At 40.2% G+C, this 27,115-nt stretch overlaps 1 protein-coding gene across 2 annotated transcripts in view; it reads right to left on the reverse strand.

The window, feature by feature from the left end:
* The window catches only part of ATP9B (ATPase phospholipid transporting 9B (putative)), a 177,470-nt gene that overhangs the window by 30,393 nt on the left and 119,962 nt on the right, over nt 1-27,115 (reverse strand). For both annotated transcript variants that reach the window (XM_080919981.1, XM_080919982.1), the window contains exons 13-15: nt 25,439-25,581; nt 7,297-7,409; nt 5,283-5,531 (exon numbers count right to left, since the gene is read on the reverse strand). In XM_080919981.1, coding sequence (XP_080776107.1) covers nt 5,283-5,531; nt 7,297-7,409; nt 25,439-25,581 — 505 coding nt within the window. The remainder of the gene's footprint in view (nt 1-5,282; nt 5,532-7,296; nt 7,410-25,438; nt 25,582-27,115) is intronic.

Raw genomic sequence — 27,115 nt, forward strand, 5'->3', positions numbered from 1 at the left:
CTAAACAGCTGTCACAGGCAGCTCATCTGCACACTCACATTTCCCCAAGTGAAGTACCCAGCATAGGCAAGTGTGTCCCAGAGCTACAGCGGACGGGAGGAAATAAAACATGGCGAGATTTTATCAATCCCTTTCTCTATAATTCTATTATCTAAAAATTTCTATGTCAATATTCTTGAAACGCTTGGCAGAAAATTTTTATTCTATTAGCAATTATCCACACACAGCTGCCAGCTGTAACCCTCAGAGTACATATTTTACCATGTACTTTATAAATCATAATTTAATCATTGACATCTCATCATTTTTGATTGTGGTTATTACAATCATTGTTATAATTTAATAGAATTATTAACTTAAGATGCAATTTGATCATTTGGAAAAAGTACTAATCAATATTCACAGACAGGCTATGCAGTATTTATTCTCTATTGGTCTTGAAGGTCACAGAGTGAAGGTTTTGTGTCACTGACAATGATTTGCTCCTCACAAATATATTGACAAAACACCACAATTAGTCTTGCTTCAATAGGCACACACAATAAAATGAATTAAAAAATACAACACTCCACATACATTAGTTCTTTGGTAAATCCAAATTCAATGCTATTAAGAATATATTGTTCTTTTATTTAGAATAATAAAATATTACTTGTGATTTGTCATTAGTTCTAGATAATTCTTGCATATAAATGGCCGAGTGAGGCAAAGACAGCTGCATCTTAAAATAATATTTAAACACAGAGCCCTTACTAACGTGAATAAATGTAGCCATATAGGGGAAAGGATGCCACTACTAAGTAGCTAGTTTACAGGAATAAGCACTCATTAAAAAGCACAGCCAATCAATCCTTTGGTCTGTACTCGGCAGAGGTCATGCTGTGCCTTGATCACTTGTGTTGATGACCTCTGCACTGAGCCTGAGCTCATGTGCTCTTGTGATTCCTGTGACTTGAGTTCACTGTGGCTTCCTGCAACTACACTGGGTCTTCATTCTGTGAGGGAATTTCTATGAAGCATTTAACATTTGCTCAGCTTCAGTTTGCTATGCTAAGCCTGTAGACACAAATCACAGGCAAGCAGAACTTCCTTCTGTCTTAGAGAAAATGAAACATTGATCACTTATCATAAGAACTGGTGACCAGGGCATACATAGGTTCTACCTCATACACACCAGTCAGGTGTTTACTGTCTGACATCACTATCACTCTTAGAACTCCCAGCAGACATAAGCATGCAGCAGATGACACATCACTGTAAGTACTTACTATCTGTGCCTAAGAGAACCACTATGAATTACAAACTAATCCTCCAAGATTTCTATTTGTAGATAAAGGTTCAACTACATTAAAAGTGCTAGTGTAGAAAAGATCCTCCTTTCATTCAGGAAAATAATATCAAGGTGGCTTATACTACAAAGACCAGCACTGGCTCAAAAACTCAAAACTGGGGACACTCAGTAATTCACATTTATCCTACGTATGAGATCAAACAGTGCTGAGTGATGGGGAGTATCATAGGGCAGTGTGATGCATAAAACGTGGGGACAGTTCTCTGTAGAAATAACTGTTAGAGCCATGAATAAATAGGATTATATGAGTGTAGTTCTGATTCGACTATAAAACTAGTTAAGTCTCTTAAATGATAACACTGCTTATTAACCATGGATACTGTGGTAGGTCAACACTGAGGTTAAACAGAAAACATCAATTGAACCATTTCCCTAAACAGAGCTCCAGGGTGCAATATTCTGAGCACTTTATTCAATAACGAATGCTTTTACAATGGTGCTTTGGTGACTGGGAAACATTGCCATCATCTGTCAAGCTAACGGCAGCAAAGTTCAATACGGCACACACCGGGCTCTTTGGATGCTTTTCCTGAGGCCCTGGGTCTGCACACACCACAGCCAACTACCCTTTCATCACCATGGAGCTCACTGCTTTCAGCTTTAGATTTAACATATGACTTACAGATCTGTTTATATCTTTTTACTCTGCCTTTAATCACTAAAATTTCCATATAAGTCAAAAAAAACTGAAGTGTCTGGTTAGCAGTTTCTTTGTTGTAGTTTCTCTAAGCTCTTAAAGTCTTCAAATCAATGAGATGTCGGTCTATGGTAAATTCCTAATATTTAAGCATTAAGACATGTAACAATTTTGTATGTACTTCAAAAACTTTACACTTCTTTTGGTAAGTAATAAAGTGACTATGTAAAGATAGTATATTTTTGAACTTTGAATAAGAATTTCTTTGGAAAAACCTCTGGTTTAGGTTTCAAAAAGAAGGATAAAGAGATTTCTTCTCTACATGTGACCGTGTAGAATTGCTGAAGAGTTCTGGAATGCTACAGTAGCAGAACCCAGTGTTTAGGCATAGTTGAGAAAAGGAAGAGTAGTCCCTCCCTCCTTTCATAAAGCAGTACGTCTGTCCTACATCTGTCTCAAAACTTTCTCTAGAGCTAGAAGACAGTAATTTATACATCATACAGATATGACCTACATACCTGAAATTTCCAAAGGGTTTAGGATTGTTGAACTGTGCATCCAGACTCCCTATCAGCACACAAAAACCACACTAATTTGACACACTGTAATAATTTCAAAATATGTAGTTAAGAGCTGATCAACCTAGTCTAAGAGACTCAGTGGGGCAATAGTGTAGAGACACTGATTAAAAGAGCATGTACTACAGGACCGGCTAGGCAAAAGATGAAGATCATTTCCCTAGCTTGACCCCTTTTACCAAAATGGGATTTTATTCTGATGCTTCTTACATATCACCAATAGTTAAGTAATCCTGATTTTTACATTATGTCAATATTTTTATTGGATATTTTATATATTTACATTTCAAATGTTATCTCCTTTCCCGGTTTCCCCTCTGGAACCCACTATCCCATCCCCTTGCTTCTATGAGGGTGCTCCCCCTCCCACCTACCCACTCCCACCTCAGTGCCTGGCATCCCCCTACACTGGGAAATTGAACCTTCAGAGGACAAAGGGACTTTCCTTCTCCTATTGATGCCAGACAATGCCATTTTCTGCTACATAAGCAGCTGGAGCTATGGGTCCATCCCATGTATACTCTTTGGTAGTTTAGGCCCTGGGAGCTTCCCTTTCTTTGAGGAGAGGGAAAATGGGATTTATCACTTTGTAGCTCTGGTTGGCCTTGAACTCACTATATATATCAGACTATCCTCAAAACTCAGAGATCTCCTTGCCACTACCTCTTGAGAGCTGGATTAAGAATGTGTACCACCAGCCCAAGCACTCAGTGCTTCTAAAGCAGAGCTGTGGTTTGATTAGAATCTTACGTTCCTTGTCACAGTTTTATTATGTACCAATAGGCAAAAACTTGAAAGTGTGAAATGTGGCCTTGCCAATCCATAGGAATCAGATCCCATGTGAACTCTTAAGGGTTTTCAGACCACTTGTCCTACAAGCCCACTTTTAAACCATACAACACATTCTTCTATTCCCTGATCCTATCTTGTGTTTGTCCTGGCTTCTTGTCCACAGCTTTCCTCCACAAGAATTCTACATTCTGGTCATCTACAATTTACTGGGGTTTCTACTGCATCTCTAATTCACCCATGAATTCTGTGCCTTGCTTTCTCTGTGGCCATTTGCAGGGATCCTAACTTTGTCACTATCACCTAGCCTGACAGATTTTCTTTTGAGTCTTAAAGGAAATCTCCATTACTCTGTAACTGTCACATTCGACATGCAGGCAAAATCAGTACCAAGCAAACAAGTTATTGAACCTCCTGAGTCTCTATAGCTGAACTCAGGAAACAGTGCTTTAAGGTGGCCTGTAAGAGCAAGTCACCATGGTGGCTCTCTTTCTCAAGGGAAACTCTTGCAAATGAGTTTACAACATTAGGCCCTAGATCCTGTACTGGGTGGGATCTAATTCCTGAGATGCCCTCACAACATCTTTCCAACTGTCCAGTGCATAGCTCTTGGCTGTCTTTAACAATGCTAATCTCTTAAAGAACCATAACATGCTTGTGTAAAAGTTGCAAGGAGCTCTAATGGCCAACCTGCATATATTCCAAGCTCTCCTTTACTCTGCTTTATGCTTCCAATCCCTACTACAAACCTTCATAAGAACAGCCATCAACAGTCATGCCAAAATGTCTTCAAAATTCTCTACTATATTAATTAATCTATTACTTCTAAATTTATCCTTATTCAAAGTTTTAGAATACAGCAAAAACCACAATTTGGTTTTGTCTGTCTGTCCCAGACTCTGACAGAGTATATCTCTAGCTCCTGGCAGTATCTTTGTCCTCACGTGAGTCCTTGGAGCCTGGCTCATGAGCCATATGCCCTTTGGTATTTTCATCTTCTGATCGACTTACCTATTAGGTCTGTCCACTGCTCATCAACAACATTGGGGTTCTATGCCTATCTATTACTTCCAGAATCACAATTTAATAGCCTCCCTACCCATGATGATTATGTACTTATATGATCTAATTTTGCAGGGTATTTGAAAAAATCTAACTTGTTAACACTGTCTCTAAAGTTGGTTTGATTATATTACAAAACTGTCTAAAGTACTCTGAGGGGACAGATTAGATAAAGCTGTGTGTACACAGTCAGAATGACTGCATAAGAAGTGGAAATTTTAATAATGAATCTTACCAATTCCCAATGGAGCAAAGCTGAAAATAACTAAGTTAACACACGTAAGCTTTTAAAAATCATTTCTGTAGGTTTCTCAATTATTTATACTCCATATCTTTTAAAAGGAACATGTATGCATGTATATACTGGAAATTTAATATATAAGCCCAGTGACTCATTGTAACATAAGGAAATACCAGACAATGAAGTACAAAAACAGTAATAAGTTCACTTGGAAAACCAATCTGTGATAAAGCCAGCTGATTTTTCTCAAGTTATTTCCAGTAAAAACTGTTGGATGTAATGGTATAGAACTACAAAGTCTTTAAGGATCTTCCCTTGATGTCATAAGTAAATCTAGCCTGTACCAGTCTGAAGTTCAGAAGCCTAGTCTATGGCTAACAAGGATCATGCAGACTAACCCTTAGGTATTGACATGGAGGGGTCAAAAGTGAGACCTGAAAGGCTTGGACTATGCCCAGAGGGCCATGTATACTAAGGCTAATGTCAGAATCCAGGACACAGTTCAGTGTACTCGTCTTTGAAGCAACCTTCAATCAAGCCTGTAGATTCCAGGAAACAGATCACACAGGTGTGCACTGTGAACACTACACTCCCCAAACAAGATGCTCTAAAGAAGCAACTGACCTCATCGGGGCTGGAGGCCTGGTAGGTGCGGTTCTCATCACTAAAGTCTTGGTCTGCTTCAGCAAACTCAGTCTCTCCAGTGATGCCAGCACGAGCCTCATATACAGGAGTGACATTATGACAAAGGGCGATGGCTTTCACTGCTTCATGGATTCTGCTGCTGACGCTCTTCTTAACTTTAGGCGTTGAGGACTGGCTTCTTCTCAATGGAGCAGAACTTGGATTGTGCACACTTGGTTGGGAGTGTACCTTTAAAATAGGGTGCCATGTAATAAGGGCAGACAGAAACAAATGATCCACACAGAAATTACTGACGTTTTATGAACTAACACAAGCTGTTTCAGACAACAGTGATTTCTTATACTGTACACAGAAATATAAATTACTATGTTTGTCTCAGCAATGCAAAATGCTTGGCTCTTTTGAGACTGTCAAGCACACCGTGTTATGTATTTGCTATGAAATTTAAAGCCCGACATGTTCATTCCCGTTCAATTAACTTTCATTTCACTCCTTAAGACAGCAAGATGAAGAACAAGGCAGAATGGTGTGTGCACACACTACACATTAAACAATACCAAACAAAGCAGCCAGACCCTTAAGACTCTTCCCTGAATATCATAAATAAACCCACTTTGATTGGTTTGTAGTTAACAAAGATCAAATATAGTAGTGGTGTCAGGGAAAGCAAACTTGTCAGAGCTCAGTCCTGTTCGTGGGAAGCAACTGCCCACTGAGCACCCTGTATGGCATAATTCCCATTAGGTCTAGTAACGAGTGAGCAAGCTGTCACCACTGTGCAGTGATGGGTTTCTACTATTCACCTCCTACCATGGTGGGTGACAGAGGGTACTTCCCAACCCCACAGGACAGAGACAACGTTTCCTGTTAACCTCAGAGACTCGGGACAGTACTCAGAAGAAATGAGGGTCAGTGCAACTCAGAGTCACTAAGTATGAGCCTCTCCCCATCTAGCTTAGGGCTGCAAGCAGAGGTGCTTGATTGTGCAACCCACAGCTTCATGGCAGCCACCATCTGTACCAACTTACTAGTTGCTTCAGCCATGAAGGAGCTCAGCCCTTCCCCTTCTGAATTATGTAATGTTCACTGATGCTTGTATAATTTAATTTCACACAAATTCCATTAAAGAGTAAGCTCTCACCCAGCCAGGGCTTCCAGTGGACAAAGATAATGAGGTTAAGAAAGATCTGTGCTACATTAAAGTGGGCTACAGACAACCGTCATTACAATAACATAAATACCAGAAAGGCCAACAGACATCCTTTAGTGAAAAAAAATCTCCAAATGCTCTTCGATATAAGTAAGCATTAAATATCTGTTATATTTATATAATGATTCTTCAACTCTTTTGCATTTAATATGATCGTGATAAGAGTTATAATAATAATCACAGCATAGATACAGGGTAGTCCAAATGCCTCCTTAAAATATACAGGCTGTCGTTATGGCCCTCGATGTCTCTCAGAAGATGCAGGTGGGTCCCTGTTACTGAAGACACTGCATACTTAGGACACAAGACTCCAAAGTTTTGAGTTGGATTTAATGGGATACCTTCTTTCCTGCACTGTAGCTTCCACAGCAACAGAGAGGAGTCTGAGCTGCCAAGGAAACATGGTGCTGAGGAACCTACCTTAGTCACTGAAAAGATAAAAAATGCAATGTATTTGTCTTTTTAGCATGAGAAAGTTTTATTAAATATAAAGAAAGACAAAGAGATAGTTAGGAAACAGCAAATCTGGTATTCTACTAATTACCCTTTAAAATACTGTTTACTCAACTACTTCTATAAGTAATTCATTAAAAAGAATAAATGATCTGAGTTCATTATATTTGCAATGAATCTGCTGATATAGATATGCTAGTCATAGTTTAATTGAGACACTAGAATTGACAGAAGGGTAGTAATAAAATGTAAACTAATCAAATTAACATAATTAGCTCTCCAGTGAGGGTGCACTGAGAGAAGACTGCATTCAGAAGTACATTCACATACCTGCAAATAGGAACTGAGGACATGACTTTGGATTTCGTCCATAGTGTCTGTTCCATAGGAGACAGTTCCCAGATGGAGCCGCTTAAATACCATCTCATTCTGAGTGAGCGTTCCTGTGACAGGGAGATTAGCAGTGAACACAGGCAGGGTGAAGAAGCTCTGCAGTTCCATAAGGAGGGCGGGCACATCCTTGACTGTGCCCTGGGACATGTTAGGAGCCTCGAAGTGCCTGCAGAATGGTCACTCTGACAGGGAGGCTTACACGCTTCTCTCCAAGCATGTCCTGTTAATAGTCTGTAACAATGGAAGGGGCTCTAGAAAAATCTGAGTCTCTGTGCCTGGTTCAGATCTGTTAATCAGTATAATCCCAACTTCTGCTCTCTAAATAAGGCATAAACTAGGAAGCCAAGTCACCACTGACTTGGTCACAGTACGGGGCTGGAGACTGACACTACCTAGGCCCAAATCAGCATGGTTTAGTAGCCCTAATATCTACGTCTAAGAAGTAATCATTATTGGTAGAAAGATAATACTCCAGATGTTTAACCAGGAGCCAGCCTGGCCCTGAATGGTTGAAGTGGGACACAGCATTGGAAGTAGAGGCAGCCTTAAAGACCTATAGCACTCTAATTATACTGAATGTTTGCTGATAACTTCTAAAAAATATCTTTAAAACTTTCTTGCTTATTTTGTTGATAAAACCTGCTGGCTTGGATGATTAACATCTGTTGCCTAGCAGTGGAGACCTAAGTAAAAAAATATTGCTATAGCTTCCCTTTCTGTCCAAGCAGCAGAAGCCTCTCTGGTGAATGGATGGATGGATGGATGGATGGATGGATGACGTAGAGCCCCTAAGCCAAAACATCCTACTAACAATTTTGTTTCTTTTCTCTGGCATTTTTATATCTTCTTAGAGGAAAATTTCTTTAGAACATTACCTCAGAGATACAAGGGAGTTCAGAATGATGTTGGCATTGAGTTCAAAGCAATGTTTCCTTCTAAATGCCGATCATAAATTCAAAGCAACAGCTTTTACATGGCCTTGCCTTATCATAGTACACACCTGTGGCTTTATCTTTGTACTTATGTGTTTTTCCTTGAACACAAATCTGTATCTCTTTTAATATAATTATGAAAACTCACTGTATTCCTTATTATGCAGCCTTTATTTACTACTATGAGGAGTGGGCACATTCTATTATTGATGCTAATTTTAATACATCTTCTTAGCAAAGCAACTAAAGCCATCTCTTAAAACTTTCTAAAATTATTTGAACCAAATCAGGAATTCTATAGGTTTATTGATTCATTTAAGCAGCATTAATTCATGAAAGTTCATCTTTATGTTGATCTGCAGGAAATTGGATCTAATGCCCAAGGGTTATTATATTAATTTAATGACAGGAAAGGCATATCCGCTGCAAAAGTCAATCCTTAGATAAAGTCTCTTTGGGTCTTGCCATCAAGCTTATCCATTGCAGACCATATTAAAAAAAAATGGTGGGTCACCTCCAGGAAGGTCACTTGCTAGCCTTAGCCTATCCTAGATGGTTCCTGATATATTTACATTACCTGAAAGGACAAAAAGTTTGTGAAATGGGAGACAATTTTCATAGCTGAGTTTCTGAGAGAGCTGTTAGGATGTGCTAATTAATACTCTCTCCTCAAATCCGTGCAGAAGCTTTAAAATGACTATGCCCAGGACTGCCAATGAAGCGGAGACATACATATCTCACTTAATGCAAATACTCATGCAGTTCGAGCACATGATCAATTCCTCTGGCTCCACTGAAGACAACAAAGGAGCAGGAGCGCTCCCTTTAGGAACAAAGGTGCTGCCATCAAGGTGCCTGTGTCTAGTCTTCAGCACTGGACTTAAAGCACATGTGCAGGTTGCCAGTGACAGGCACGAGGTGAGAGACGTGATAATAGCATAGCCATTCCAATGAAAGTTGGACTCTCCCCACAACTGCATGCCTTTAATCTTCTCTGGCATACATGATATTGACAATATCTATCACTGACGAGTCAAGATTTACATTCAGAGTAAAATAGGTTATTGACTTGGAGCTTTCCAGAAGAACACAGAATCTTCTTTACAAAAAAGCAGCTTTTTATTTATTTATTTTTTGTTTTTAGATGCTATTTTGACAAGCGTTCTTATAATCAACATACTTTATTAGAGCTTTACAAACTCCTCAGGAGCAACATTGGTTGTAGTCCCGTGCACTGATCATGTGCACCATACATACGTCTTGACTACATTGCTCCAGCTTCTAAGAAGTGGAAATGAAACCAGTTATGTGAGACGTAATCTATGCCAGTCTCAACTCGGAATTAACTTAAAATACATGGTTACATTAAATATCAAGGTCAGCAGCAACCCAGCTTCCAAATAAAATGAGGAGCTCTGTAGGTGGCATTTAACAAAGATGGATAATCAGAATTCTAGGGCTATGTAGTGAAAGGTAATGAATAAAGGTAATTACCAAATATACTAATTGGTAAATACAAAGTTCACAAAGTATGTGTTCCTAAAATTTGCAGTATTCTAAATGCATTATGTATGAAGACTTTCTGTTTCAGAACACTTGATATAAATGAACTTTTTATAGACTTTTCTCCTTGATAACTTACAATAGGCCAAGGAGGTCAACTTTTTATTATGAGTAATTTTATATGTAAAATTAGAAGAATCCTGCAACAGACAATGACATACATCAGACAAATAATGAGTTCTTTGTTTAAAAATAACAAAATAATTTTATTAGTTAAAATTTTATATATTTTGGTTATATTCATCCTTCCTCCCCAACTCTTCCCAGAATAACCCCCACATCCCTTCTCACTCGACGTTGTGTTCCTTTTCCTACCCCTCCATGCCATATCCCTTCACTCTACCCCAAGTAGCACGAAACCAGTTTGGAGTAACCAAGTATTTTTAGATGTGTGGCCTTCTACTGGAGTGTCACTGATTTATTCTAGAAGCCAACAACTGCCAGTAACTTCTCCAGTGAGGGTGAAACGGCATGCCCAATTTACAGATTCTATAAATTTTCCACAATCGTGTGCTAGCACTAAAAGATCTGTGAGATCACACTCCCTCCTTTGCTCTGCTTTTCTTTCTTAAAGAAATTGGATTGTTTTTAACTTATATTTCAAATGTTATCCTCTTTCCTGGTTTTCCCTCCAGAATCCACCTATCCCGTCCCCCTCCCCCTGCCTCTATGAGAGTGTTCCCCCACCCACTCTCTCCCACTTCCCTGCCCTGGCATTCCCATATACTGGGGCATCAAGACTTCACTGGACCAAGGGCCTCTCCTCTCCTTGATGCCCAGTAAGGCCATCCTCTGCTACATATGCTGCTGGATCCATGGGTCCCTCCATGTGTACTCTGTGGTTGATGGTTTAGTCTCTGGGAGCTCTGTGGAGTCTGGCTGGTTGATATTGTTGTTTTTCCTCCAGGGTTACAAATTCCTTCAGTGCCTTCAATCCTTTTCCTAACTCCTCCTTTGGGGATCCTGTTCTCAGTTCAACTGTTGGCTGTGAGCATCTGCCTCTGTATTTGCCAGGTTCTGGTAGAGCCTCTCAGGAGGCAGCTATATCAGGATCCTATCAGCATGCACTTCTTGGCATCTGAAATGTTGTCTGGGTTTGGTGACTGTATATGGGCTGGATCCTCAGGTGGGACAGTTTCTGGATGACCTTTCCTTCAGACTCTGTTCCACACTTTGTCTCAGTATTTCCTCCTGTGAATATTTTGTTCCGCTTTCTAAGAAGAACTGAAGCATCCCCTCTTTGGTCTTCCTTCTGCTTGAGCTTCATGTGGTCTGTGGATTGTATCTTAGGTATTGCTCAGAGGACTGGTGGGTATGGTCAGCATCTCGTACTTCCTGGGTCCACAGCCCACTTGTGCAGCTGATATGCATCTTGGCATTCTCTTCAGCCTTCTTTCCCTCAACAGCCAGCAAATTTAATACAGAAATTTATATATAATATAAATTATTAAAATATTGATATATAATACTAAATATATAATACAGTTTTTTTACAAACTGCTGTAATCATAATTAACTCTTATTTTTATCTCAGATCTTTGATCTTTGTTAACTGGATTATAGGGACACAGTGGTCACTCTTAGGAACACTGACTGATAAGCAAGTCCCTCACCACTGCCTCCTCATAGTGAAATGACACCAAAGGTGGCACATGAATGTAGAAAGTCCCAAACAAGTAGAAGGGCTGCTAACACAACCTCTACACATTGCTATCAGAACACGCACACATGCACACATACACACACACACACACACACACACACACACACACACACAACTTCTTTGCTCTCTGTGTTGAATAATCCTGAAGCCTCTCAGTTCTACCTCAAGAACTCATACAGTACAACTCTTCCTGCTCCGATCTCTATTCAGGAAAACCTTGACATAGCCCTCTTCATCTCTCATCCTACTTTCAGGTATTAAGAATACCTGAAAGAGAACCTCTTTCAGGTATTCTTAAACTCAGGGTCTAATATTTTCTAACACACTTACCACCTGTGCTGTATTTCCAAAATAAAAATCTCTTCCCATCACTCTCATGATTGGAAGTAACCAGTCCCCGAGTTGGTTTACCCTTTTAAATGTAAACTGCTTGGAATAGAACACAGAGTTTTCATGATGCAGTCTAGTGCCACTTTCTTCCCACTGTTTGACAGTCCTAATTGTTAGCTTCTTCAGCAAGGGGCCAAAGCCCCTCATCTCCCACATTCCCATAAACGTGAAAGGAATTAGGAACTGCTTATCTGGCATATTCATTACAAGGCATCAGCAAACCCAAGGGTTAATTAATGTAGTAGACAGCTTGGGTCCAAATCTGTCTTTAAGAGTGTGTGTGTGTGGGGGGGGGGTGTTAAACTTCCTGTAGGATAATGTATGAAATCATCAAAAAAAAAAAAAAAAAAAAAAAAAAAAAGGCATGGTAGTGTGAATTTCTTTCCTCAAAATCCTATAGAGAGGCAGGAAACAAACTTACTTCCAGAGGCCCAAATGCAGGGAAGGGAAGGCAGAAAACACTTTGAGAGGGTGGGTGCTACAGAAGGACCTCAGTGTGGTGTGAAGAACTCCCCCAGAGGTGAACATGAGGCATGTCTAGAACTGTGGGCACACTGAGGCTCCTTGAAGGCAGAGCAAAGGGACAGGACCCATGAGAGGCCAAGAGGGGAGCCTCTGACTTGTGTTTCTCTTGTTGCTTTTAAACTGATGTCCAGGTCAATGACAATTCCTTTCTAGTCACAAAATCAGGAGTCAGGGTTAGTTTAAATATTGCATGATGACATGAGGTATTAAAAAAATGTTAAAAAACAAAACTCTCAAGTGATAAGAATTTTAAAATTACACTTACTAATTACATATGCTCATATTCGTGTATGCAGGCACACAGACATGCACACACACAAACACTCATACATATGGGTGTCTGCCACACTAGTCTCTAACTTGTGATTCTTTTGCTTCAGCCTTTGGAATGCTGGAATTACACCTATGTGCCACTGTCCCCTGTTTGATGCTGTCCACCAAGAGCTGGGGATCAGACTGTGGGCCTTGATCACGTAGGAAGCACTGTATCACCCAATTATACTGGCAGCACAGAGTTTCTGTATCTCAATGTCATCCCCGTAGCCCAGCTCCTGACCTGGAGTGAAAGTAACTGCTGATGAAAACAAGGGAGATAACAGTTCAGTTAAAACTGAAAACTGTCAGGAATGCCACAACATTAATTCCAGCATTCACACTGCAGAGTCAGGTAGATGCCTTGTGAGTTCCAGGCGAGTCGAGTTTACAGAGTTCAAAGCCAGCCTGGGATATGTAGCAAGACCATGTCTGAAAAACCAAAACCAAAGCCCAACAAAACTGAAAACAAAAGTGAACAAGCAAAGGCCTAAGGACTAACAATGCATGGAAGAAGGCACGGATGACATTCTGCCTGAATCATGTATCACTCCCCCGGCCCAGAGATTACTGACAAAGAAAAACCTAGCACTTTCAAATGCAACAGGTGCACAATGATATCAGCTGCTTTCCAAAACAAAGACATGTCATTACAATCATTCCATGTAAACTATTTCTGGAGAGTAAATTTAGGGTTTGAATGTGGCTCCTCTTTTAATACATCACTTCAGTCATCCATTCAGCCTATGACAATGCATTTCCAATCTAAGCCTCCCTAAGTTCAACAATGTCTACTGTACTTTGCTTCTGAGCATCTTTCTACACATTCACAAAGCACATGAAAGAAGAGAAACCAGAAGACAGGATAATACTGAAGTGTTGCGCAATATGTTCACTATGATGTACAGGTTAACAAGAAGCCCGAGTTATAGCTGTTGTCCCCTCCTGCATATACACTCTTTCCTTGCTATGTAGCCCAGCTGTCCTCCCTGTAAGCTTCCTGCCTATGCCTTCTTAATGCAGGTGTCTTCGCACCATCTCAGTGTTCAGATTATAAAGACCTTACAAAGACTTTCATTCAGTTGTTTATTTGGAGCCAGAGAGGATGTCATGAAGAAGTCAGAGCAAGCTCGTAAGACAGAACAATTAAAAAGATTACATTCTATTTAGGAATAGCACCCCCTCAGAGAAAACGTTCACACACAATGAGGGATGAGGCAGGGTTCACCTTCATTTGTGCGTATAGATATCCATCTCTTCCATGTTGTTGATAGGTGGCCGACTCCACCTTGTAGCTTAACCTGGACAACATGTGTCAGAGTGCAATTTTGTGGTCAGTTATGAAATGAGAATGTTCCAGTCTTTCTAATTACCTTCTTTAAGACTATTTTAGTTTACTGGTCCCTCCCAATATATCTATATAGATTTTTAGATGAACTATCAAGTACTGAAAAAGATAAGTAGCTGGGATTTAAATAGGCATTCAGAATTTGTAAATTAATTTAAGAAATTTGGTTGGCATATTTATAATAAATACATTAATTTTTATATTCTAAATGAAATTGCTTTGTAATTGAACCTTGGGACAGAGTACAATTCATTTTTATGACTTTGATTTATATACTTTGGCTGTTAGGTTTCTAAGGGATGCATGAGAATTTCCTCTATGTAAGGATTTTATAATCATATAAAAGCAGACACTTTTACTTCCTGCTACAGTATGAATGGATGCCATTTCTTTTTCATGTCTACTCTGCCTTGGCTACATGTCTAGATACTTTTAGCAGAATTATCTATAATAAGCACAAAGGGAGAAGCAACCCAAATGTGCATTTATTCATAGGTGGATAAATAAAATACAGCATTACATGAAATGGAATGGTATTTATCAGAAAAGAAAAATGAAGCACTCAGTACATACTGTAATTAACCTTGAAAATAGTTCTAAATGAAGCTCAACACACAGCCCATGTGTTCTACACCATCCATCTGATACCCACTAGGCAAGTCCACAGGGCCAGGGTTTCCTGGGACTGTGAATGAAGAAGGTACCGGGAAAGGAGTGACTGTCAGTGCCTGTAAGCACTTGCCTTGGGGTAAGGAGAAATTTCTGAACTGGAACTGTGGTGTGCACTATAGAATAGTTACACAAAATGCTGTGCAAGAGAGAGAAAGCCTGAGTTCTTAATTTATCTCCATCTACAATGTGATAACTGCATATCAAAAGTTCCTAAGCTGTAACAAACAAAGTCTTAATCAGTTCAAAATTGATATATCCAAACCACTGACTTGTATTGCCCACCAGATATAAAACTGAAGTGTCTCTGATATTCCCGTATTCTAGATAAGTACCTCATACCTGGCTGCGTCCAAGGAGAACGTGCCTGTAGACAGTATTCATTCCTTCAGGTGACTGCAGTTGTTAAAGGTGTCAGGGCTGCACTTTGTCCAGACTCTCTCTACACTGTCAGTCACAGGTGGAGTGCAGCAATGCCTTCTTCCTGTCTCACCTCTACAATTTTCCATAACTCAGTCACTTGGTGATTTCTAGGCACTTTGTTGTCTTAATATGACAGAAACCAATGGGCTTCAAACTGGAAACTATTAACAAGGAGATGCTGGCTTGAAACCAGATGGTACGGGAGCCTCCACATCAGAAAGAGTGACATTGAGTTATTTATGATACTCAGGTCCTGTGACAACAGGCTTTCTTGTGATTTCTAAGAAAAAAAATGTAGTAGTTTTTTATAATGCAGAGGCTTTCTAGACTGCAGTGAGCAAGGCAGGCAAGGAGGAAATTGATTTTTAGGGAAAATGTCCTGTGGGCATCATTTTCATGGTGGCAGCAGATGCAGTCCACGCTGGGAAGCAGATGTGAAGCCCCTGGTCAGAGCCACTGGGCTGCACGTTGTCAGCACATCAAGACTGTGCTGAACCATACATAATACATGGACAGACAGGTGGTTTTAACAGACAAACAGAAGAAGCCACCTGCAGTGCACACAGATAAGCTCATCCCAGGACTGCAAGATTTCTTGAGGAAATTGGAGCAAGGCAAAGGCATGACCGTGAGCAATCACTGGTTGTAGCAAAACAAATGTGTAAATGAAAACAAAGCTGACTCTCAAATGAAGACTCACTAGACTTTAAAATCAGCACTGGTCATTAAAACATGCTGCTGGGTTGGGTGTGATGGCACACATAATGCCAACACTCAGGAAGTTGAGGTGGGGGTATGAGATCAAAGTCAGCCTAGGCTAAATAGTGAGTTGTCTAACAGGACTCGGTTGGTAAAGTACATTACTCACAAGCATGATGTCTAATCTCTAGAACCTGCCACCCCCTCACCCCTTTTTAAATAATTGGCTAGAATGGTCGTACATGCCTTTAATCCCAATACACAGTAGCAGACACAGGCAGGTGTCTATGAGTTTTAAGCCAGCTAGGTACGCATAGAGAGTTTCAGGCCATCCAGGGCGACATAGTGAGACACTGTCTCAAAAACCAAATCAAACCAAACCAAACCAAATTGGGCATAGTGGTACACATGTACCTGTAATCTCAGTGATGAGTTTGGAGACATGCAGATCCCTGGGGTTCAATGGCCAACTAGGCTAGCTTATCTTGAAGTTCCAAGAAAGTGAGAGACCCTGTCTCAAAAACAACAAAGTGGGAAGCACTGAAGAAGAACACCTAAGTTTGTCTCTGGCTAGCAGACATACTTGTATAAATGTTCATACACATCTACATATACACATATACAAATCAAACACACACACACACACAAACACACACACCTCAATGTAGAATCAGTCCACTTTCCTTGTAAACCAGGCCTTTTCCAAAGACTCTGATTCCTAGCACGTGTGTTAAGGGTCTCAGTCTACACTGACATGTTAATTCTACCGCTCATATCCAAGTTCTCACTTTAGTGAGGGTCTGTCCGCATAAGGCAGCAAATGTTTGCTAAAAGGAATATTGTAGCTACTATCACCATGATGAGAAGCCCTTATGGCCTTCTGGTTTTGAGGACAATAAAATTTTACTCCAAATCTTTACTTTCAAGATCACCTACCCTGTAACACTAACCAGCATACCCATCATTTTTTAGTGGTTTTAAAAATTATGAAAACAGTATTTCCTTCCTGATGATGCTGTCCCATGAAATGCACAACATTCAAATCTGAGTAACATGACATTTAGGGTAATGGATGCTATAATTAAACATAGGTCCAAAAATAAAATCCTGGGTTTTACCGGATATTTCTAGTAATGGCTTTGTTCAATGTGAAGACAAAAACTTCCTACCAACGGAATTAATATATTGCTTTAATGGACTGTGCCATGAGTTAAGTTTTAAAATTTATGAGTTCACTGCAGCATTGTTCTTTAAACAATGGCATTGTCAGATGCAACCAGTGAGAAGATTGAAGTTCTCCCAGCAGATTAAGTACAAATTATCCGTCCTCCTGTTTCAGCATCATTTGTTCATTTATTACATAGTGTCTAGTGTTCCTGGTCAGTGTCAATATGCTCTGCATCCTCGCAGCTAACAGATGTCAACTCTTGTCGAATGAATTACTTTATGTTTCACGCGCTGCTGGCCGCAGATGTGTCACTATAGCAACATCATTAATTTCAGATCTTACCGGAAACGTGCACTCCAATCAAACCTAATTATACCACATTGCTTTCTTGTCCACAAGAAGGAAACTATAATGCAATTATTGGGACACTTCATTTTCTGTTCTGCTGTGGCAAATGAGAGAGCCACTGTGATGGACGCTTCTTGTCAAAAAGCTTATTGATGAAGCACAAACCCAATTTACAATCATAGGAAGGACCACCTTACAATTATGTTAGTAATGTAAGGCTCCTTAGATGCCAGCTCACACTGGAGCATCTCAGCTGGAATTAACCCCTAGAAGATGTCTGAAAAGTGCCTGGCCCCAGTGCTGTGCCTCTGATCTCCAGAAACAGAGCTGTTCATGCTGACAATCATCCACTGCTGAGGACATGTGCTATCAGCAGCTCACACCTGATCAGCTTCCAGCACACATGCTCCAGGGAACACACACACACTTGCAGGAGAATACAGAGTCACTGCTTTTGTGACTAAAATTGAGATGAGATAGAACTAGCTTTTTAAAAATTGGATATTCTCTGTATTTACATTTTAGATGTTATCCCTTTCCTCCAGTACCATCCCCCCTTCCCTTCCCATTGCCTCCATGAAGGTGCTCCCTCTCCCAACCTCCCTCTCCCACCTCAGCGCCTTGGCATTCCCCTACACTGGGAAAACATGCCTTCGCTGGACCAAAGGCCTCTCCTCCCATTGATGCCAGAGAATGATATCCTCTGCTGCATATGCGCCTGGGGCCATGGGTCACTCCATAAAAATTCATTGGTTGGTGTTTTAGTCTCTGGGAGCTGTGGTGGGTTTCATTAGTTGATAATTTTGTTCTTCTCATGAGGTTGCAGACCCTTTCAGCTCCCTGTGTTCATTTTTATGGTTAGCTGAAAGCATCTTCCTCTGCATTGGCAGAGCCTTTGAGGAGGCATCCATATCAGGTTCCTGCCAGTAAGCACTATTTGGCATCAGCAATAGTGCTTGGGCTTAGTGGCTGCATATGGGTTGGATCTCAGGGTGAGGCAGTCTCTGGATGATCTTTTCTCCAATCTCTGCTCCACTTGTCCCTTTATTTCCACCCATGAGTGTTTTGTTTTCCCTTCTAAGAAGGACTGAGACATCCACCTTCTGCCAGCCCCCGCCCCTCTCTTTGAGCTTCATAAGTAGAACTAACTGTTTACATACTGGAACATAACGCTAGTCAATGTCAAGTGTGCACTGTCTCAGCAGGACACCAAAGGGGCAAGAGGGCAAGGCACTAACCCAGACTTTACTGTCTCTGTCCTAAGAGCTGTCCACCAAGTGGCCTCTGAGCAGGCGAGGTTGACAATTCTCAGTCAGTGTCTGAGGTCACAATTAGAAGGGTGGCTACCACTCCATTTCTACTCTTTTCACTTGACTATGTGAAACAGGTATGCTTTTGTAAAACTGAGGTGGGAGAGTACTAAAATGGCACTTCTCGGTTATCCATCAGCCTACGGTTTAGTCAGTGTGGCCTTCATGAGAGGCCATGGCACATTTACCACCTCCAAGAACCCCTGAACACCCAAAAGTCAGGGATGGAGATTCCACCACCAAGGATGTCAGCTCCCAGCAAAATAGGACAAGATCTTGAGAATGGCTGATGTGTCAGATTTTCTGGGAGACAACTTCAGGGAGAGACTGCAGGTATAGATGCAGCCGGAACATTACATTTCTAAACAAATGGCCAGGAAATTGAAAAACTCAGCCAAAGATGGCATTTTCTTTGGTAGCTCCTACACTGGCAAACATTTTTAGAGAAGCAGTGGTGAGCAGGCATGGTGGCTCATCTGTAGTCCCTGTACCTGGGAGGAGGAAGAATCAAAGTCAGCTTACAATACATAGTGAGTTTTAGGTCAGCTTGGGGAGCAGAGGAAGAACCTTTCTCAACAAATAAACAAGTGAGAAGCCATGGTAAGCTCCTCGGTACATTCTACAGTTCTGCTGGGATTCTTCATCTCATGCCAATGTAAAAATAGACCGTCACAGACCATTTTCCATGTGAAGTCAGTTTGTAGGCATCAATGCCCTCTCTCCTTTGCTGGAGTCTGCTTTTCTCAGGGCTCTGGGAGCTGGGAGTTGTACTTGGCTGGGCCTAGGATGGAAAAGGGGGTAGTAGAAATCTCAGGCTCCAAACTGTTTATGGGTGAGGCGGTTTTGTGCCGAGGGTGGCAGTAGGGCCGAGGGGTGGCGGTAGTGCACTGAAGCCACTGTTTGTTGCCAGGTCAATGTTTCAGCTACTTTTTGCTTTTCCTCTATGAGGGTCCCTTTCTGCAGAATTATATATTCAAAACTGCTTCCTGTTCTCTAGTCTTTTGGATGTTATTATCTTAGGTTCAGCACCAAGACTGCTTGTATCTGAAAAGCCCTGTTTAGCTTTAAAAAAGCACCAAGGGGAGGGAGCTCTGGGTTTCAGGATCCCTCCTTCCTGCCACTTTACTCTTAAGACTTAACGTTTCATGATGGATAAGGAGCAGCTATAATTAAGAATCTTATCCTTATTTTTTAAAAAAAGGAAATCAGCATTTTAAGGATTGATGTCACAAAACATTTATACATTATCAAGAGCAAGTGGCCAAAGACATACATTGGAAGAACTTGTTTAAGAAGGTGGGTGGTATGGGCCTCTGGATCCATACAGCAGAGCCTCCCAATGCCCACCCTACAGAGGATCTGACACCTGGCCTCCTGAGTTGTAGCCAGTCTCTCCACCCTTCCCTCTGACTTCCACAGAGAGTCTGGCACCACTGGTGGTAGTCAAGTACATTTTGAAAAACGACCAGGAAGAAAAGCTCTTGAGGGAAGTAGAAGACATGCATATCCCTACCCATAAGGTCAGAGGAAAGGCTGGCAGGGAAGAGCAGTCAGGAACTGGAACACTCTAGAATAGAGTGCCCTCTGCCTTGTACTAAGCTTTGGCATACTTCGTCCAAGGATAAGCCTCTGGAAATTAGAAAGGTCAAATGCTATATAAAATGCATTATCCAACCACAAGGAATACAATTACATTGATCACTTTATGGATATCACTCTGTAAAATTTTTTAGTTTTGTTATTTGTAAGCACAATAGATTCTTCTATATTAATTGTGCTGAAATGACCTATGATTCTAATATTAATCTATAGTTATTAGATTTTCTGTGTATGCTACTTGCTAGTAAGTACTTCACCATCCTCCCCAAACCCATCCTTTTTGGTAGAAGCAGGGATTGAGCCTAGGACCTTGCCTATGCTAGACAAGCCTACTACCACTGAGCTATGGCTCCAGCTGTGTTTTAATTTTTATTTTGAGGCAGAGTCTTACTAAGACAAGATGCTCAGGCTGGCTTTGTATCTACTCTGTAGTCCAGGAGGGCCTTGAATTTGCAGTCAATCCTCCTTCCTTAACACCCACCCTTCCACTAAACATCTAAGATTGCATTCTTCTTTCCCGAACCTTTGGCTCTTTCCTTGCTTTCCGCTACGAGCGAGTAACTCAAATATGATACTGACTATGCTGTCTTCTCTCGTGTGGACAGGCACTAAACTGACACTCACCAAACACTTCTCTGGACTGGAGGGCCCTAAGTTTTGTTTTTTTTTTTGTTGTTTTTTGTTTTTTGTTTTATGGCAATGCTGTAATTTTTAGCAATGGATTTTTTAATTTAATCAAGTCTTGAGGTCCTGGAGCACATCTATCTAGAGCAGTACATTATATTTTCATTGATTATATGGCTTCAAACAGCACAGTTAAGGGCATCTCAATATATTTTAGTTTTATTATAAGCTCATAACTAGGCAATGACTTCTAACAAATGCCTAGCTATGTTATGCTATGACTAGCTACAAATGTTATGATTCATCTATACTTCATTTGGTTTTTTCCTTAAATTGTGCACAGAGTTTCAAATATTAAACATAACTAGATTTGGCATTTTATTTAGGATTTTTTAGATTGGCATGTAACAGATGGCAATACTTTTACTTCTCTGGTTTTGCTTCCTCCTTACCTTGATGTGGCTTCAAATTTCTATCACTAACTTACCCTATCTACTTTCTCTTCTCTAAATAAGTGAGTTTATATTATACAAAGTATGTCTTGAAAGAGTGATAAAAATACCCATAAAACTATTTGGGGCTGGTGTTAGGAGAGCTTTTGGAAATGAGTTTTAATAGTTTTAGGATGGGGTAGGTGAGATGGCTCAGTAGGTAGAGGCACATGCTTCCAGACCCAGTGTCCTGAGTTCAATGCGCAGAACCCATAGAGTGGAAGGAGAAAAACAATTCCTTCAAGTTGTCCTCCGATCGATCGCTCTCCATGATGTATGATGATAAAAGTGAAAATTAAAACCTTTTTAGGTGCTAAACCTACTCTTATGGTTTGATTTAGTGGCTTATATTTCCTTGAGAATGGTTCTATTGGTTGCATTTTAAGCTGCTGACAACAATCAATATTCTCTTATGATTTATTTTAAATACCATGATTGTAGCTTTGCTCAATGTGCTTGTGTCTATTTTTGGTTTTTTTCCAGTTTCACTTTCAAGTTACATTTCTTTTATAAAGTCTTTTCAAAAGACTGTCCAGCTGATTTGTGCTCCCTGTTTTATATTTTCAACTCTAGTTATTTTTTTTCAAAAGGGGTCTTGCTGTGTTGTCCAGACTAGTTTTGAATTCAGACTCAGGAGAGTCTTTAGTTGTCCAAGCAGCTGGGACTACAGATGTGAGCACCATACTCTGTCGGCTTTTGGATACCACATCTCTCATTTCTGTTCTTACCCTTAGGATCTCCTTCTTTGCTTTGATTTTCACTGCTATGAAGATTAATCTTTACTCTTTTTTCTTTTGGGGGCTTTTCTATGTAGCTCTACATGTCTGGATCTTGCTGTGTAGATCAGCATGGCTCCAAATTCATCCACCTGTCTCCATCTCGGAGTGCTAGAACTAAAGGCATACATTACAATGCCTCGTCTCTTATTGAAAACAAAACAAAACCAACCAAGTTCCTTGAACATCCCCCAGGCGAAGACAGCGAGTGGTTGCACTTGTATTGTACTCTGTTTCCTATTTCTGACCTTAGGTGAAGACAGCAGTGGTCCTATTTGCTACTTCCCTGCGTTCCTAACTTCCACCGTTTCTGTTTTCCTCTGAGTAGGTATGCCCACTGCCTGGAGTTTACTGAGACTGCCTACATTTCCCACACACACTAGATGAAAACGTGTCCTCTGGGTGGCAGACACAGAAGATAGTCTATCTCCCATGAGATCAGGGCTAATTGGACTTTCATTTGGCTGACCACTTGGATATCTGCTTGGATGACCAACAACTTAAAGTGATGGTAAAACTTCCTTCTGTGATAGCAGATGCTCTAATGTTCTCCTGCATCCATCACTTTGTGCTTGTAGACTGAGGCTGTTAAAGAACTGCATATATATCTAAAATCCAACCTTCTATTAGTAACATGTCCCGCTTTCTCAAATAATGCTTCTTAGATTCTATCTTGTTTGATATTCAGGTAGAAGCCAGTTTTCTTTAGATTCCTAGCTACCTCATGATAATTTTTGCTTTCATGTTTCATTTTTTTTTAAAGAAAAAGCATGATTGGTTATTTTACTTTAAGTATTATGTGGTTCAATTGTTTGCTTTAACACTCTTAGGACCAACAAACAGTATGGACCTCATTCTTCTGTGTCTCTTAGTTTTTCATCACTATAATTTAAATCTCTCCGTGCACACACACTTATCCTCTGTTCTCTGTTCTCACTGCTGGTTGGGGATCTGGACAGGAGGAACACCCCACACTTACCTATTTATTTTTAAAATTATTTTTTGAGACAATGTTTCACTTTATAGTCCAGACTGGCCTCAACTCACATCTTTGTTGGTTGTTTCAATGTTACTGGAGAGTAATGCCAGGTGGCTCTAGGTTCTACTCTAACAAAGTTTAGCTTGTGTATATTCTAGACAGCTTTGCTTTTGCTAACTGAAGCAACATTATCAGCATTCTCTTATACTCCCCTATCCCCTTCCAGACATGCAGGCATTTCTTTGGGGAGGGGAAAAGTAGGAGAATACCTACTGAGAAGTACAACACATAGTTTTTGATAATACAGCCCAAATCCATTTATAATGTGGTACACACCATCCCAGCCCAAAGCAAGCAGGAACTTCTACTTCATCTAGTGCTTATTAAATGGAGAAACCCTGTCTACAGGTATCACACCTATTACTCAAACTAGGTCTTCTTTAAGGGCCTCAGGTTTTAAAAGTCATATACATTTGGGTCTTTTGAACTTAGTTTGAACTTAATCCTCATCATTTATACCATCTTCGGCATTCCCATTGGTTGGATTTGTTTTCACTAAATGCCATAACTGCTGTTGAGACACAGGATACTAGGCTTATACATTAAACTAAACTAAACTCTCTTAAGGACTAAAATTTCTACAGAAGATTCTCCCCAGCTCTGTGTTCTTTGGTTACTTTGATTTGACTTTGCAGATTCTGGTCTTAGTGCCCCTATCAGCAGAAAAAAGCAGCTCCCAACAATGGGGTACTTTTACCTGGTATAGCAGTACACACATGTTCAGCGGCTGATTTTGACAGCCACCTGCCTGCACAGGCATACTGACTATGTAGTAGCTCCTCTCTCTAGGACTCTGGTCTGGAGAATTATTCTCTCTGTGTGACTCATCCTGGCAGCCATCTTGAGCTTCAGGATGCTTTATATTGACTCCCTCCCCTGCATACACTCTCTTGAGTTTTAGAATGGCGGACACTTTTGCTAGCATTGCATTGTCTTCTGCAAACTTCCAGTGAGCTCAACAGAACTGGGAGAGGCAACTCCTGGTACATTATTCCCTCAGTCTGCTCTTGCAGCAGAGATCTCTTATTTTTGAATGAGCCATTCCCACTTATGAGCATTCCATTTCTGATGTTCTTCACCAGGTGCTGTGCCAAAACCAAAATAAAAATCCCCAAACCAGACCCTCAGCTACACTAAACTTCCAAATTCCCCAGGGGAGCTAACACCATCAGGATATTGAATTCATATTTATCAAATTCTTCAATTATATTGATCAGCAATGTCCAGCTGGTTTTCTTCACACACACCCATCCAGGTCCTCAAGTTCACAACCACGTTTGATAACTGCATGTTATGGGAGCTTTATTTTCCAATGTATTTTCATTTACACCCTTGTAAGTAGAGTATTTGTAAGTTACCATTTTGCTGGTTTCATATATTTTAAAGTCATTACTTGACTGCCTTGGTTCTCACACCTATAAATGTGTGTTCTTTATGGTTATATACCTGCTTCTATTTCTTAACTATTTTGCAAATTAAAGAGTTTTATAACAATGTTCAGTCATGTTGTAAGTACAGCTGTACTCTTTGTAGTTTAACTAATAACATTAATTAAATGTGATGTTATAGTTAACTACTGTTAATTAAAGGTGATGCTGAGTTGTGTTTGGAACATGTTTTACTTAATTATGCTTTTATTTTTAAAATAAAATGTATATAAGCTTTTATTTCTAGTTCACTAATAATTACTATAAATTAAAATCATTGTCTTTTATTTAGTATATTATAGAATAAGAACTCTTAAAAAACACAAAATAAGGAAAAATAAAAATGGAGCGTGGTATACATAGGTGTTGTTAGGAATACACAGATCTGTGCAGGAGGGTGCTATTGTGAAAACACTGAATTGCCAACTCTTCCAACAACTCAAAGATCACCCTACAATAAAGAAATACATGTCTTGTTCTTAAGTCACTAGAGAGATATGTAGTAGCAGCAGGAAAAATATACATGAGATTCTAGAAGATTCAAAGTACAAAGACTAAGTGATTTAAAGCTACAGCAAGGTCACATTCTGCTGACTGTGAAGGTACTGAACATATGACAGGATCAAGATCCATCCTATAAACAGTTTCCAAAAGATGAGTCTAGAAACCTATGGATCCAGCAGTCAGTTATGACACCTATCCACGTGCTCATGTGCAAACAGTATCTCTGCTGTTATCTGGTCCACTGAAAGACACACAGATGTGAACAGTACCTGTTTTATCTGTCAGTAAGTACACCAGGCGTCCAAGTTCCTCTGGTATTGTGCTGGTCCGAACAACTGTACCAGGAATATTCTCATCTTTCATAATCATCCATCCATATGCTGCTTTGCCCATGTCCAGGTTTACTCGCAGACTGCCAAGCAAAACCATCATGATGGTAAATGTTTCCAGACCTATATAACACGTCCACACCCATGGCTTCATCCAAATGTACTTGTATATAACTTTAACTTTTATAGGAGTAATAATAATAGATTGCAGATTTTAACAGATCAGTGTATATTTAACTCGACAAATGCTTTTATACTCTAGAAAAGTTTACAGGTGGGTAGGTAATTCCTTTTACATGAGTTACAGTATAAGCTGGAAGAGAAGCAGGCAACTGGTTCTCAGTATCCAATTAACACCCAGAGAACTGTAGGCCTAACGAGGAAATGCATATGCTTAGGGAATCATGGAAGGATTACTTTGCGAACATATCTGAAATGGGTCTTGAGGCCTCTGGAGTAGGCACACTGTTTCTTAGTGAGTTTTTAGTATTACATATTTCTAATCTATAAGGTTAAAACATGTAAGGGGTCAATTTTCCTGTGGGACAGTTTTCCTGTGATTGTATCATAAAGTACAGAACTACAATAGATGGACTCTGGAGGGTCTTCCAGGATTTAATTAAAGGGTAGCTACATAAGAAAGTATTCTGGAGGAAATAGTCACATCACGCCTATTTGGGTCAGCCCACTTAATACATGGAATATCTCAGTGGGCAAGATTGTGTAAACTAGTAGTTCTCAACTTGTAGGTTGAGACCCCTTTGTGTGTGGGGGGTGGTTGAGAACAGCTCTTTCACAAGGGTCATTTATCAGATATCTGCATATCAGATATTTACATTATGATGTATAACAGTAGCAAAATTACAGTTATGAAGTAGTAACAAAAGTAGTGCTATGATGGATTCACTACACATGAGGAACCATATTTAAGAGTTGCAGCATTGGGAAGGTTGAAAACTTCCGCTGAAAACCGTGAAGATGAAACTGCTATTCACCAACCTTTGATGACCTATCAACATGGTAATTCACAAAGTTCAACCTTTTTTTATTATTTTATTTATTTACATTCCAAATGTTGCCCCTCTTTCTGGTACCCCACCCCTTTGCTTCTGAGAGGGTGCTCCCCCCACACCCCCACCTCAACAATCAGTATCCTCCTTCCCTGGGGCATCATCAAGTTTCTATAGGATTAAGTGCATCCTTTCCCACTAAGGCCAGACAAAGCAGTCCTCTGCCAAATAACCTTTTAATAAATATACTTTTGAATGAACAATCTTGAGGAATCAGTGGCAAGTGTCTAAGTTAAGAAGCATGAAATAAGCATAACTTCATTAATCTATGCATAAAGTTCACACCTTAAAAATTACACAATTGGCAGGAAAACTGCTAACCAGCAGTCACCTGTGCACAGCTCTCCAGCCTGGACCTCCCCATCTTTTGCTAAGAGTGAAGCAAACAGTCCTTAAGCTAGAGGGACAGAAAACGTCACTCTAGGAAGGACCAATGGCTACACAGTGCAGGTCTACCACTGTGTGGGTCTGCAAATCAAAACCACCACATGCATTTTCCAAGTCTCCATGCCACAGTGGCTCTCTTTACTAGAACGTGTGAGATGCT

Source organism: Micromys minutus (genome assembly GCF_963924665.1).
Source record: "Micromys minutus genome assembly, chromosome: 8".
NCBI lineage: Eukaryota > Metazoa > Chordata > Mammalia > Rodentia > Muridae > Micromys > Micromys minutus.